This window comes from Anticarsia gemmatalis, chromosome 22 (genome assembly GCF_050436995.1).
Source record: "Anticarsia gemmatalis isolate Benzon Research Colony breed Stoneville strain chromosome 22, ilAntGemm2 primary, whole genome shotgun sequence".
In the NCBI taxonomy this organism is placed as follows: domain Eukaryota; kingdom Metazoa; phylum Arthropoda; class Insecta; order Lepidoptera; family Erebidae; genus Anticarsia; species Anticarsia gemmatalis.
The window spans coordinates 8,751,722-8,768,004 of record NC_134766.1 but is presented as its reverse complement, the minus strand read 5'-3'; the positions used below and the strand labels follow the sequence as shown (position 1 = coordinate 8,768,004).

Below are 16,283 nucleotides of genomic sequence, written 5' to 3'. Positions count from 1 at the left end.
ATCAAATACATCTATTATAATACCAGAAAATAAACAAAATAATAATGTTTTGAGAAAAGACTTTCAAAGGATATTATATCCATTGTATTTTGCACAGAATATATTCCTATCATCGAAGTATAGAATCCGTAAAAATGTTATCACGCCGATGGGGAAAAAATATTTTATTTTTGTATTTATATTTCTATTAGCATGGTTTGCCTTTTGTTTTTACGAGGTATACTTTTGGGAAATTATAGAACAACATTATGCCACTGAGAATCTTTTTTTTGTGATGTTAACATGCTACATTTTTGTATCGTATTGCGCTAATCTGTTATCGATTCTAATTTTGAACGTGAAACACACTGAAAACCACGTCTCGCTCATCTTGAGTCTCCAAAGCATTCACGAAAGCATCAATTTGAGTGATAAAAGTATCAAGAAACTTTGTGCTAACAATTGGATATCACATTTGCTGTTATTCAGCGCTAATGTGATTTTTTTAGTTTCTTACTACGCAATAAATCTTCTCTCAGAAATATTATTTGTATTTGACTTTGTCTACATTCTTGTTGATATGAACATGATTTATGCAATTAGTATTTTAATTCTATTGACGAAATATTTTACCAAGTGGAATCACGATGTTCAAAATATGAGTCACGATGATGCAAATGCGGAATATTGTGATGAAATGTACAAAATTTATCAGAACATACTGTCTGCTTATGATTTATGTAAGAAGGTTTTTCACGTTCAGGTAATTCATTTTATTGGATAAATTTACCAAAAAATTGTTCTTTAGTAGCGATATCTCCCTTTACACACACACTCTATCGCTAATGAAACAAGAATCGCGCGTGAAAGGGGAAAGGAAAGACCACGCGCCGCGCTGTTATGTCAAGCCCACAAAGAAAATCGCGACCGAAGACCGCACTGCTTTCCCGCGCGTAATCCTGTACGCTCCTAAGAACGTGCGATAGAGTGTGTGTGTAAAGGCGGCTATTATCTTCTACAACACTTTCTTATTTTCAGGTATTATTGCATTCAGTCGATACGCTAAGCCGGGCTTTAACTACTATTCAAGTACAGATAGAGTTTCAGAGAGAAGGTCATGAGGAAAGTTTTGAGCACGTAAGTATGTTCCAGGGAGTTCTTTACTAATTTCGACAAAATCGGTACATGGCAGGGAGACGCAAAAATAATTTTAATTTGCATAATATAATATCTATCAGCTTAGCCTTTTTTCCAAACTAGTTAGAGTCGACTTCCAGTCTTACCGGATGCAGCTGAATACCAGTGTTTCAAGCTTCTGATTGCTATTAACGAATGTCTGAATGTAATTAATACATTTAATTTGCATAATAATATTTAAGAAAATAAATGAGTTAAATGTTTTTATATAATGTCATATATCAAAAGATATATGAATGCGAAAGAGGCAAGGGAAGTTTGTAAGGCTTGTACCAATTAGCGTTGTTTGGTCTCCGCCTACCCCTTTGGGGAAAAGGTTTGATATTATATATGTTAATTACGTTTACGGAAAAAAACAATGAACGTATCAATCTTAAGAGCTTTCTTTAATTACTTTCGAAAAATACACTAAAGAAATGTCGAAATAAAGCGGAGTGGTGTTCTTTTTTAGTACGCACGCATAGTCATAACAACATTAAACTTACTGTTTATACTCAAAGATGTATTGGTTGAAATACTGCTATGTATGCACAATGAAAAGTTTTACATGGCAATGGAAGATGCTGAGACTGAGTGTCTAATACTGTTTAAAAAAGACAATTGTTCAGGTGTGTATCTCTCTCTCTCTCCTCTCTCTCTCTCTCTCTCTCTCCCTCTCTCTCTCTCTCTCTCTCTCTCTCTCTCTGTATATAAACATCTCTCTCTCTATCTCTATCTCTCTCCTTTTCTCTCTCGTTCCTCTCTCACTCTCTCTCTCTCTCTCTTTCTGTGTAACTCGTACTGTTTACATTGCATTATAGTGAACATTTTTTTGTTATTTTAATATTTTTAGCCTTGATTTGTTTGTTAACATTGTTACATTCAGTTTTTTACTTACCGTAATATTTATATTACAGAACATCAGCGGCATTTGTGTAAGCTCGTACTGCAGTTAAACCGTCAGTCGTTCAGTAAGATGAGCGCGTGTGGAATGTTCTACGTGGACGCTGTGTTACCGCTCACTCTCAGCGGACTCATCACTCATTATGTTGTTGTGTTGCTGCAATTTGCTCTTGAGAGAACCTAAACATATTCTTTTGAAAGTTGGTATGAACAAATGTATGTATTAATTTGTAAATAAGGTAAATGCTCCCCATCAAGCTTGCAATACACTTGACATCTTGTTTACTCCCACTTTAAAACATTGATTTAATTTGCTGCGACCTATGTGTGTTCGGTAGTGTTGGTAGCAGCTCCTTACATCATCAATGATTTATACCTAACAGAAATATTGTAAAAACCATTAGGTGTATAAAAAGAGTGGTCAGGAGTTTCTTGCTAGCTCTTCTCATTGGCCCTACCTTCCGAACTGGCGGTAAATTCACTCTCTGTATCATTGACTGTCATAAGTATCAGCATTTGACCTGAATGAATAAATGACTTGATTTTGATTTTGATTAGGTCTACACAGTGACTTCTGACTACTTGAAAATATGACATAAGTTAACACTGTGGTAACGTGATTTAAAAAATGTATAAAGTAAAAATTTAAACAATGTAAAATTATTTTCTGTAATGTAAAGATCATTAAAAAAAATTGTTGTTGTATTGTATTTTACAATTCGTTAGTTAATATTTTGTCTTCTGAAATGTAAATAAATTTAATGTCAAATGTTGCCTGATTTTAATCATCGATGTGGACTTCCGATACCATCTTGTTAAAACTTCGTAATTAGTGATATATTCAGAGGATTCAGATTTCATTAAATAAGCGGTAACAGTAGCTCGATTCTCTATTACTATCGACTACCGACAACCGAGCTGTCATCGAGAAATTTTGTATGAAAATCTGATCAGCGCCTCTGACGGGCGTCGTAGTAAATATTTTGGCAGCACATTCCTAATATCAAAATTTCAATACTCGACAGTATCGACTATACAGAATCGCGCTACTGTTCGAAAAAATCTTTTATGAAATTGTGATCAGTTTCAGTTGGTATATTTGTTTTTGTACTTACTATATTCGATGTCAAACGCTTTCAATCAATAAAAAGTTATAAATGTTTACGAATGAATTAATCAAAATGATGGACTGTACTATTCTGTGTCTGTGCTATTTCTATAACACAATTAATTGAAATAAAATTGATTTTATAGCTTCAGCCTAGCAACTCAGGGAACAACAATTTGCTTTTCACTTGACTAAAAGATGTATTGGAATCGGGCATTAAATTCGAAAATGATTAAAATAATTTCTAAAAAATCAAAAGTCGAACCAATAAAAATCAACATTGGGAACTTACATATCAATAATTTACTAAACAAAGATATTCAAAGAATGTTATACCCTTTGTATATAATACAAAAAATATTGTTGGAGTTAAAATTTGTGATGCGTAACAATTCTATTATTCCGATTGGAAAGAAGTATTCCATAACAGTTTTTCTTTTTATAATGTCCACTCTCTCATATTCTTACTTTCAAAATTTTTTCGTTAATATTTCAGACAGGGATAACTTTTACAGTATATTCTACTACCTTTATTTTTATGTCAATATCATCACAGTTATCGTTTCAAATTCGATTCACGCTGAAAACAACGTTTCTTTAATTTTGAATATTCAAGTTATCCATGAAAGGTTCAGCTTGAATGATAATAGTATCAAGAATACTGTTATTAGTAATTGGATGTACGTTGCAGTGATCTTATGTAGTAACGTTTCTCTATTAAGCTGTTATTACAATGTTTTACAATTTATCGCTTTCATTGATTCTTTCCTTGATGTTTTGTACATTTTCGTTGATTTGTGCATTGTATATTCGAACTGTATTTTAATGATCCTAACCAAGTATTTGGTTAAGTGGAATACTAGCATTGCGGACAAGTGTACATGTCGTAGTAACGACCAAGAAAATTCTGAGTTTTGTAAAAAAATGTTCGAAGTGTATCAAAATATTTTATTTTCTTATAGTCTGTTTAAAACGGTGTCACATGGACTGGTAACTATAAATATCTATACTATATACTATAATACTATATATTATATATAATATTATAAAGCTGAAGAGTTTGTTTGTTTGAACGCGCTAATCTCAGGAACCACTGATCCGATTTGAAAAATACTTTCAGTGTTAGATAGCCTATTTATCGAGGAAGGCTATAGGCTATATATCATCACGCTACGACCAATAGTAGCGGAGTAGCAACGAGAAATGTTACAAAAACGGGGAAAATTATAACGCATTCTCTCTTATGTGACGCAAGCGAAGTTGCGCGGGTCAGCTAGTTTCTTTATAAAAAATACATATTGTTTTTAGTCTTTACTCGTGCTTGTACGTAATGTAGAATACTGTAGTTTGTCCGAAACATCATATTTTATACCAGGACTGTTTTTTTCTAACCATTTGTCCGAAGTTAATAACGAATGATTCGTAATGTGAATACAATGCGATGTGTTAAATGTAACGTGAAAATTTGCAGAACTGTCTCTACATGCCACTGACATTACGTAAAACAAAAAGAGAAGTATTTTTTGGAATATTTGCTCACTACATTAACAATATTTCAGGTATTTTTATATGCAATGGATACGTTACTACGATCGTTATGCAACGTTCAGATTTCAATAGAAATTTTTCGTGATAGAAGCCTAAAATATGTAAGTGTCATGATTTATTTTATACCAGCTAATATGATATTTGCGCGTTTTTTACTAGCGTAATTATTTTAAAAAATGTGATGTAGACGTATTTATTTTTTAGCATGGTTTTATTTAAGTATGCATTTGTGACAATACATGAAACTTTAGAATTATTTTTTCCTTCGTTTTCAATACCCATCATCACCTTAGTTACTCGTACACCCTGTAATTATGTTTACAATATCTATGAGTTCAGTGTTTGAATGTTTTAAAAGTCCTTACTGTTTCAGGATGACCAAGTCCTTTTTTTGACAATAAACACATTGTGGATGATAAAGGATATTTTACTAGGAATAGTGCTATGTATTCATTGTGAGAAGTTCTACATGGCTGTTGATGACGCTGAGACTGCTTGTGTGAAGAGATTGATTCATGTTGATTGTTCTGGTGCGTATTAAGTTATTTTACGTACTTAATAAATTGTTGAGGCAGTGTTGTCGAATAACAGTACTGAAATATTAAAAGAGGAAAACAAAAACATAATCCCTGCTATATTTGACGGGGTAGGCAGAGTTGCATGAAATACATCCACCTTCTTCATTTATGATTTTACTCCTATGTAATAGATAGCGTGTCTATTGCTAATTGCTATATACCGTTGCCAAACCTTGCGTTTGCACGTTTCAAAGCTTATATTTAGAAATGTGCTAACATAAATTTGAAAATCTATAATATGTTGGCAACCAGGCAACATCAAGTGAAGCTGCCGAAAAAAAAAGAAGAAAAAGAAAATAATGGCGGCTATCTTTTGTTTTTTTGAATTCATTACGTCAACTTACGTTTTGTGAATTGTACCTATAATTGATTACTTGTAATTTTATCTGATTATAATTAATTAACATAACATTTGCTAAATTTGAAAGGCTCCAATCGTTAGGACAATATATTAGTTTAACATCAGAAGTGACATATATAGTATTTTCCCAGCCTACAATGGGTAAAAGAAATAAACATAAGCGTAAAGTAAAACGCGGTAGATACATGTCGAGTAGTAGCAGCTCAAGCACGCACAGTTCGAGCACGAGTAGGAGTGGTTCGAAAACGCCGCCACCAAGGTCGTCGCGATCTCGGAAAAGGGTAAAGTCTAAACACCCTAGAACTGTGAGTACAAATCTGATTACCCTCCATAATATGATACCGGAATTTGATCCTTTGAATGATAATGTGGCTTCATGGCTTAATGTAATTGATTCTTATGCGTTGACTTTTAAATGGTCGGATGGTATTATAAGATATCAAGCGCTCAACAAGCTCAAAGGGTCTGCCAAGACATGGTACGAGTCTATACTACGTAAGGATCATTTGTGGACGGCTTGGTCGTGGAAGGATTGGAAAGAAAACATTTCAATTACTTTCAAAGTCAAAAGGAATATGTTTGAACTATTGCGGGAAATAATTGATCGAAAATCCGTTGAAAATCAATCTTTATACGATTTCTTTTTTGAACAAAAAGCGCGAATTGATCATTTATGTTTAAATTTCTTTGAAAATGATATAATTTCTATTATATTAGGAACCATTGGTGATGGTAACATAACAGCATCCGTCGAAGCTAGTAATTTTAAGACTTGTGATAGTCTAGCAGCTTTCCTTCACAGTCGTACTTATATATAAGTCGATATCCATGAGGCAGTCGGTCACTCGGAATAATTCCAAGATATGAGAGGAAGTGAAAGATCAAATAAAAGATATAAAGGAGTGGCCGCTGCGGAAGATATCAAGCCATGGATCAACATTAATAATTTGTCTATTAATCAAAAATAATGTCAGCAGTAAGTTGAGAACGTGTTGGCAAGGGTAAAAATATACATCATTACAAATTATTGATCAGAAATTTAATTTCAATGCTTTGTAATATATAATATTTGTGTGTGTGTGTGTGTGTGCTGTTCCGTCAAAGATACCAACTGTGTTCATTATCCAGAGTAGGGGTAGTGTGCTGAAGCAGTTACTGCCTAAGATATAAAGGAGTAAACTGGAGCAGGCACTACTTCGGACTAAAGGAGTGAATACTTGGTAAGAAGAGAATGTCTAAGTCTAAAGACAATTTTTAAGTTGGGCGGACCAGCGAACATTAGATATTATAAAGTTGCCTAAGTCTAAAGGAACTTTGTATGAAAACTATTTGCCGGAATAGTGGACTAAAAAGTATAGATTTTTACATTGAACAATAATACGATATTTTGTATACTCGTTTCAGATGTTTTGATTCGTTGAGTAATTTGAATGGATTGGACGTGCCTGAGGACATGCACGATGCAGGAGGGCCGTGTTGGCAACCAGGCAACATCAAGTGAAGCTGCCGAAAAAAAAAGAAGAAAAAGAAAATAATGGCGGCTATCTTTTGTTTTTTTGAATTCATTACGTCAACTTACGTTTTGTGAATTGTACCTATAATTGATTACTTGTAATTTTATCTGATTATAATTAATTAACATAACATTTGCTAAATTTGAAAGGCTCCAATCGTTAGGACAATATATTAGTTTAACAAATATAAAAATGAATCGCAAAATGTGTTGGTAAGCGCATAACTCAACAACGCCTCGACCAATTTGGCCAAATCTTTTTTTAAAATGTTCGTTGAAGTTTAAGGATGGTTTTTACGGCGAGAAAAATTAGAATTATCGCTGGAAAAATCCTAAAAATAACCCTTTTCTTTTTCTCATACAAATGATTTGTAACTAAAACGTAGTCAATTTGAGCTTTATTGCTATGGTATAAAGTTCATATCAAAATTACATGCACTCACTGTTGTCTAAGCAATGTAGGTGTGTTCCTAAAGTCAAAGCTCGTATCTGTCAAAACAATGTGCGTGTGTTCGTTGGAGCACAGAATACATAGTTGGAGGAGTTTAAATGTCGCGTTCCGAAACTCGCGTTTCTTTTGTATTAGTTTCGGCACGCGAGATAAAATGCATCAGTTTCCACGTCATTACATCAGTCAAACAAAAATCGCTTTACCAACAGTGTTTTATTATTTTTAATATCCAAATTTTACGTAAACAAAATAATTCGTACGGCTTAAAAGGATTTGACTTCAAGTCATATCAAATTAAAAAAAAAAGTTGTCTGTGACCTAACCTATTGAGTTTGCTTTTGTCAACTAATACACGAAACAAATTCGTATATCGTGGTGACATTCAAAGCAATATTACAGCACATGAAAATGAAAAAGAGAAAATGGACAAAGAGTGTATTTTACAGCACAGAACGCAGTACAAAGAGCTGCTCAGCCACCATCTACTACATTAACCAGTTTTAGTTCAGGAGATTTTTGTTAAATACGTAGGCAAAAAAACATTTACAAATCTTTTTGACAGGACGAAGTCTGTCGGGTCAGCTAGAACCAGTTCCAGGATATACAGATGTATATTCCACCGATGCGATTGGCCGGATTTATTCAGTACATCCAAGCAATGATGAATGTTTTTATTTACGACTGCTATTAGTCAATGTACGTGGCCCAACATCATTCCAACAGTTACGAACTGTTGATGGTGAATTGTGCGGATCCTACAGAGAAGCCTGTCAACGTTTGCAATTGCTTGAAAATGACGCTCATTGGGATCAAACTCTCAATGATGCTGTAATATCATCACACGCTCATCAAATACGAACATTGTTTTCTATAATCATATCTACATGCTTCCCATCAAACCCAATTGATTTGTGGATCAAGTACAAAGATTATATGTGTGATGATATTTTGTATCAAATACGGAATAGAATGGGAAATCCAAATATACAAATCAGTGAAGACATTTACAATGAAGCATTGATTTCAATTGAGGACATGTGCTTGATAATGTCAAACAAACTATTAATTCAATTAGGCCTGACCGCGCCCAATCGTCCAATGCATGATGCTTTTAACCAAGAGTTGCCTCGAGAAAAACTGTATGATCTCAACGCTTTGAAAGAATTAATTCAAACAAATCTTCCACTGTTAAATGAACAACAGAAGTATGTATTTGAAACTCTTATGAAAGTAACAAATAATGAAACTGGAGGGATTTACTTCTTAGATGCACCTGGTGGTACAGGAAAAACTTTTTTGATTTCATTAATATTAGCAACAATTCGCTCACAAAATAAAATTGCACTTGCACTCGCTTCGTCGGGAATCGCAGCAACTTTGCTTGAAGGTGGTCGAACAGCCCATTCAGCACTGAAATTGCCATTAAATATGCAAAGCAATGAAACTCCAACCTGCAACGATTCGAAGAACTCTGCAATGGCAAAGGTTTTGCAGCAATGTAAATTGATTGTTTGGGATGAATGCACGATGGCACATAAAAAATCTTTGGAGGCTTTAGACAGAACCTTAAAAGATCTACGGAGCAATAATAACCGATTTGGTGGTGCAATGATTTTATTAGCAGGAGATTTTCGTCAAACATTGCCAGTGATTCCACGATCAACGCCAGCTGATGAACTCAATGCATGTCTAAAGTCCTCCAATTTGTGGAAACATGTTAAAGTACTACATTTAAGCAAGAATATGCGCGTCGAGTTGCAAAATGACCAATCTGGAAACATATTCTCTAAACAACTCATTGACATTGGTAATGGCAAATTTCCGATAGACATGTTGACTGGCTGCATTAACTTTCCTCAAAGTTTTTGTCAGTTAACTCAATCAAAAGATGAACTTATTCAAAAGGTGTTTCCAGATGTTTCTCAAAATTACAGAAACTATGATTGGTTGAGCGAACGAGCTATACTGGCTGCAAAAAACATAGATGTAAATGAATTAAATTTCAAAATTCAAGAACAAATTACAGGCGAATTGAGGATATATAAATCAGATGATTCGGCTACTAATCAAGATGAAGTAGTCAACTATCCACCGGAATTTTTAAACTCGCTGGATTTGCCAGGATTGCCACCTCACAACCTTCAATTAAAGGTTGGATCGGTGGTTATAATGTTGCGAAATATCAACCAACCGCGTCCTTGCAACGGTACACGGTTAGCGATAAAAAAATTACTAAACAATGTGATAGAAGCAACTATACTCAAAGGAAAGTATGAAGGAGAAGATGTTCTCATACCGCGCATCCCAATGATTCCGACTGATGTGCCATGAGTTTAAACAACTACAGTTTCCAGTGCGGCTTGCTTTTGCTATGACTATAAACAAGTCCCAGGGGCAATCATTAAGTGTTTGTGGTATTAATCTAGAAAACCCATGTTTCTCACATGGTCAATTGTATGTTGCCTGTTCCCGTGTTGGAAAACCATCAGATTTGTTTATCTATGCGCCTGGTAATCAAACAAAAAACATCGTATACCACAAAGCACTACAATGATAATAATAATAATTATGATTCACATGATTAACAATAAAGCGATTACTTACTTTTAAATCCTTATATATGTTGTATTTAATTATTTTTTATTCACAACGTCCTATCACCAGGGTGAAGGTTCTGTTCAGGAGATTTTTTTTAAATACGTAGGCAAAAAAACATTTACAAATCTTTTTGACAGGACGAAGTCTGTCGGGTCAGCTAGTACAACAATATATTTGCTCGACCTGACGATCGAACTCGGAACCTAATGGTCAGCGGCCGGGTACACTGCCGACTGCGCCGCCACGAAAGCAGTTGTTTGTTTGTTTGTAAAAATCCCCGTGACACAAGAGCAATACTTAGAGCCGGAGTAATATTTCAAAAAACACAAACTATAGAAATGACATGCATTTTTTGTTTTCAGAGAGTGAAAAAGAATTATGCAAGAAAGTGATGTTTCTAAATCGTAAATCTTTCAGCAAAATGTCTGCATGTGGATTGTTCTACGTTGATGCTACGTTGCCGCTAAGACTCTGTGGATTAATAACTAATCATATTATTGTACTGCTGCAGTTTGCTTTTCTATGAACCAATAAATATCTGTAAAGTTATGTAATGTTTTTTCTTAACCTATTTCTGTCCTACTGCTGAGCAAGAGTCTCATCCCGTAGTGAGAGACCTCGAATCAAACTTGCTTGACGAATTTATCTTCCAATATTTGTTTTATCTGTAAGTTGTGTTGAAATATTGGTCGATAACAATTTAAAACTTACTGTTTATACAAAAATATGTATTAGTTGAAATACTGCTATGTATGTACAATTATAAGTTTTGCATGTCAGTCGAAGACGCCGAGACTGCGTGTCTTATACTGTTCAAAAAAGGCAATAGTTCAGGTGTTTATGAAATCAATTTAAATCATATTGCCTGCTATCACTGCACTTGCTGTCGCTGTCTGTCACATCTGCGGTGCAAACTGCGATAACTTGCGGTTGGCAGTCTGCGGTTAGCAGTCTGCGGTCTGCAGTTTTGTTCAGTTTAAGAAACATGTTTCAAGTTGAGTGGGCGTTAATTGCCTCAAGTACCTTTGATTATTTTTTACTAATTTTAATATTTATATTACAGAACATCAACGACATTTGTTTAAGCTCGTGCTTCAGTTAAACCGTAATTCGTTCAGTAAGATGAGCGCGTGTGGAATGTTCTACGTGGACGCTGTGTTACCGCTCACTCTCAGTGGACTCATCACTCATTATGTTGTTGTGTTGCTGCAATTAGCTGTTGAGAGAATCTAAAAATATTCTGGTGTACCATTAAACATTGGTACGAACAAATTTATGTCTACACAGTGCCTGACTACTTCGCAACATGAAAACTTTGTTTACGTGGGTTTATTAAATGAATGTTTAAAAATTGTTATTGCGACTGAATCTTCTTAATGATATAAAATTATTGGTATGTATGTAGTTGTTGCATTAAAAATGTCGTTTTTTTACTATTTTGATGTTAAAAGCTATCAATCAATATAAAATGATAAATGTATACGAATCAATTGATCAAAATGATGGACTGTAGGCACTTTTGTGTCTGTTTTATGTCTAATTGAAATAAAATTAATTTCGAAGCTTCCGCCTAGCAACTCAAGGTCAACACTTGACCCTACACCAAACTTGACACTATACTAATATAAAAATGTATTGGAAATGGGCAATCAATTCGAAAACTATTTCCAAGAAATCAAAAGTCGAACCAACAAAAATCAACATTGGGAATTTACGAATCAATAATTTATTAAGAAAAGATTTTCAAAGAATGATATACCCTTGGTATATAATACAAAAAATATTGTTCGGGTCAAAATTTGTAATTCGTGAGAATTCTAATGCTCCAATTGGCAAGAAGTTATTCCATAAGAGTTTTTGTTTTTATGATAACAACTCTCTCATATTCTTATTTTCAATTTTTTTCGCTAATATTCCAGACCGGGGATAAAAATACAGCATAGTCTACTACCTTTATTATTGTGTAAATATCATTACAGTTATAGTTTTAAATTCGATTCACGCTGAAAAACACGTTCCCTTAATTCTGAATATTCAAGTTATACATGAAAGTTTCAGCTTGGATGATAAAAGTATCAAGAATACTGTCGCAATTAATTGGATGTATGTTATATTGACCTTAGGTTGTAACGTTATTTTGTTGGTCTGTTACTACTTTTTAGGATTTATAACTATCATTGATACTTTCCTTGATATTTTTTACTTTTAACGTTTTTAAGCTCTTGCGACTAGTACACATAATATTATAATGCAACGGGTCTTACACGCGATTCAAAATGTCAAGGTTAGGATACCTTATTTGATCACCCGACGTTTCCATCGAATTACAGCGACCGTGGTCACCAGCTGACTAATGTGGCTGCTAAGCGTCGTCAGTCAACAATGTACACTCAGTAAAAACCAAGTGAGGGTAGGCCTCGAAACTCGCGCCGCAAGGAGACATGCTGATAACATGTTTCTTTTTCACTCTCTGAAAGTAATTTTCAGAGAGTGAAAAAGAGTTATGTAAGAAAGTGATGTTTCTAAATCGTGAATCTTCCAGTAATATGTCTGCTTGTGGATTGTTCTACGGTGATGCTACGTTGCTGTTAAGTCTCAGTGGATTACTAACTAACCACATTATAGTTTGCTTTTCCATAAGCCATTATATATAAATAAATAGACATATTACAAATATTATTGGACAACTCACACACGGTCATTTGATTCCAAACTAAGCAGAGCTTGTACAAGAATGTTTATCAGTTATTTGGTAACCATAGTACTATGGTTACCAAATAACTGATAAACATTCTTATATACTTATAAATACATACTTATAATTATAAATATAGATAAATTGACATCTAGGCTTAGAACAGATTCTCGTGCTCATCACACAAATACACGCGGCGCTACGGTTATAGCGGCGAGGTGACCACGTTAACCACTGCAGTCAAAGATATGTATACGGTAGGTATTTGTTTACATTATTTAAATCCATATCAATTTAAAATAAAATGATAATATATGTTACTTTAAAAATAAAATGTTGTCAATTGTACCTACAACGATTTCTTTTTAATTTTTAAACTGTCGTTTGATGTATTTATACAATTTTTTTTTTTCAAAGTACATGGTTTTTGTTTTGTTCATGACGTTATATTCGACAAATCCTAGTTTGACTTACTTTTGGGAAGGTTTTGCTAGACATTTACACAAAATAGAGATAAGGAGAGATAGACAGACAGAAAATGAAAAAGCTTCGGTGTAAATAAGGAGAATTTCTACTGAACGATAAAATTAAAAAAGGCCATTTTCCAAGTAATAGATAATATCGCCAGATCAGAATGATAAATGGTTACTGAAAAAACGCAGAATAATTTATTAATTATATTAAAACATTATTAATACATCCAATTAATACAATAAAGAAGAATTAATGAAGATAACAGGTCGATATGACAAACTTTCAAGTAAATTAAATTTCTAATAATCACTTTACTTGTAAAAGACTGTTATTTCACTGCAAGTCTTCATCTATGTCCAATTTATTATTAATTTATTTGACATAGTTACTGGTCAACCCTGTGTTAAAGAACAAGTCACCCAAAGTCAGAAAATTTGACTGTTATTTTCATTGACAACAACAGAGATCGACATTTAATGTGACCTCTGAAACACATTCGCTGAGTCATTCAGATCAAACAAGTATACGAAATTATCTGTATATATGTACTACCCATATCTGCAAATAAAAAAAAAAGTCATAAATAAATAAATAAAAAGATAATAATCTATCTGAAAGTGCGCAGATAAAAATATGTATAAAATCACAATCACCAACAATTATCTTGACAAAGATTTTCAAAAACTTCTCCTACCATTGCGGTGCATCCAACACATGTTCTTCTTATCGAAATATTCTGTAGAATACAACTGCATCAGACCTAATAGAATTTCTTATAACATCGTCTCCTTTTTCGCTATGGTTGTTTTCATGATGTTTAATGTCTGCAATCTCTGGTATAGGAGTCAAAATGAATTGGACGTCGATCATTCCATGGATACTATTATAACAGCTAACTGCATTATCTACTTGCCTTCCTTCATCGGCTCTTATATCACTAACGTGAGGTACTCCAAAAACCACGTTCAAATGATCCTCAAAATCCAAAAGAGCTTTAGAATCATCAAATATAATAACTTCAAGAAGTATATTTTTATTAATTGGTTCTATGTGTTCAGACACTCCACTGCTTTCCTCGTTTTCGTGATTTTGAAAGCGAATATCTACATCGCGGTCTATTTTCTTTCCTTGGTCTATTTCGATGTTGGCTTGTCATATGGGACTTGTATCATCGCGTTGTTGAGAGATGGTGTTCTCAAATGGATATCTGAAATAAAATATTATACTAAAAGAAATTGTCCGGATGAAAAATCCTGGAACGATTTGTTTCAAGCATATAACAGTTTCATGGAGGCATATGCTATCTTCAAAGTGGTTTTTCAAATTTCAGTAAGTAATACTAACGTTTTCATTCTTGTATCTTTTTTCATAGTTGTTTTAACCACGGGTGAGAATAACATGTAATCTATAATAGGTAGAAAATATTTACTTGTATTGTAATATTTTTTTGATTTGTTTTATTTATTTGAAAAAGACAACTCCCGCTTTTCTTTTACAAACAACGGACACAAAGCACAACCAGACCCGAAACAATTATTTATATATTTCATATTATTATTTATCCATTTATTTTCAGATATTCTATCATACAGTTAATACAGTGATTCACTCTTTAATATATTTTGAAATGTATCTGCATGTACAAAACTCTGGAGACTTTAAAGGGCACGAATCTGTAAGTAATCTATTTAATTATAAAAAAAATATACTAAACTAATACATTTTGTGTCTTATATCTTTAGCTGCTTAATGCAATTTAAAGGTTTGAATTTGTTCTTAATTTCTTTTTCTGTTTATTTATTACTCATATCTAGTATATAAAATTCTCGCGTCAGTTTTCGTTACCGTACTCCTCTGAAACGGCTTGACCGATTCTCATGAAATTTTGTGAGCATATTGAGTAGGACTGTGAATCGGCAAACTTCTATTTTTCATGCCCCTAAGTGCCCCTTTTTATATGGCAAAACAACGTTTGCCGGGTCAGCTAGTTTCATTCTAAATTTCACTATCACCATTCATTCATAAATCTAAATCTTTAAAATATTTTACCTTTAATTTTCAGGTGAAACGGCTTCTAACGCTTGTAACGTTAGTGACTCTAATATGGACCTTGAAAAGTATGTATCTCATTGTCATGTTCAGCACTTACTGTGAGAAACTTTACATTACCATCGAAGACATTGATGCTATGTGTTGCCATCTGTTGAAGGATCCAAATTCAGGTAAACCATTCAGAGATTGACCGAAAGTTTTCGTAGCATGGAGTCTATTTTTTACCCATTTCTGCCCCACTGCTGGGCCAGACTCTTTTTTCGAACGTGGGTAAGGTAAAGCCTTAAGTCCACTACGTGCGGTATGGGGACTTTACATGCCCTCAATAAATGTACTACACATTATTTTAGGGACGCAAGGTTTCATCAAGATTTTTTCCTTCACCGTTAGGGCAGTTCTTTCTTATCCTCTTTAAAACTTCTGTCATATTAAGAATATGACTTACCTGTTTCTTCTAAGGCTTCATTTCTTCTTACGCAGACGTCGACCGTACCGTCTCGGTCGCTTCTTACAAAGAAACATCTGCCGCGCACGTCAGCGTTACCATGCGGTTTCCCGTAAAGTAATGAAATATGTTATGTATGAAATATGCGTAGGAGGAAAGTAAGCTTACAAACATTAAGTATGGTTCATGTATTACACAATTAACAATTAACGCGAACACGCATTATAGTTTCAGCGCACTCGCCGTGGTCGTAGGCTGACCGCTTGGCCTGGTTTAAGTTAAAATGCGTGTTCGCGTTAATTCCCGTATTCTAAAATACATTATACATGCTTTTTTGACTCGAAATTATTCATTAATTTAAGCAGTCGGCGTTGGAAATATTTGCGAAACTAGACACCAGTT

The 16,283-nt window shown here is 33.8% G+C and overlaps 1 protein-coding gene across 1 annotated transcript; it reads left to right on the top strand.

Moving 5' to 3' along the window:
• Nucleotides 1–274: 274 nt before the first annotated feature.
• Nucleotides 275–10,741, top strand: LOC142982819 (uncharacterized). The gene is made up of 2 exons (XM_076129503.1): nt 275–416; nt 10,578–10,741. The coding sequence occupies exons 1-2, from the start codon at nt 275–277 to the stop codon at nt 10,739–10,741; spliced, it is 306 nt and encodes a 101-aa protein (XP_075985618.1).
• The last annotated feature ends 5,542 nt before the right edge of the window (nt 10,742–16,283 follow it).

What these genes read in the sequence shown, in the direction of transcription:
- LOC142982819 (XM_076129503.1), top strand. Translation starts at nt 275, where the DNA reads ATGTTAACATGCTACATTTTTGTATCGTATTGCGCTAATCTGTTATCG. An exon ending in CATCAATTTGAGTGATAAAA is followed by an intron (nt 417 to 10,577) that starts GTATCAAGAAAC and finishes TTTTGTTTTCAG; the next exon opens with AGAGTGAAAAAGAATTATGC.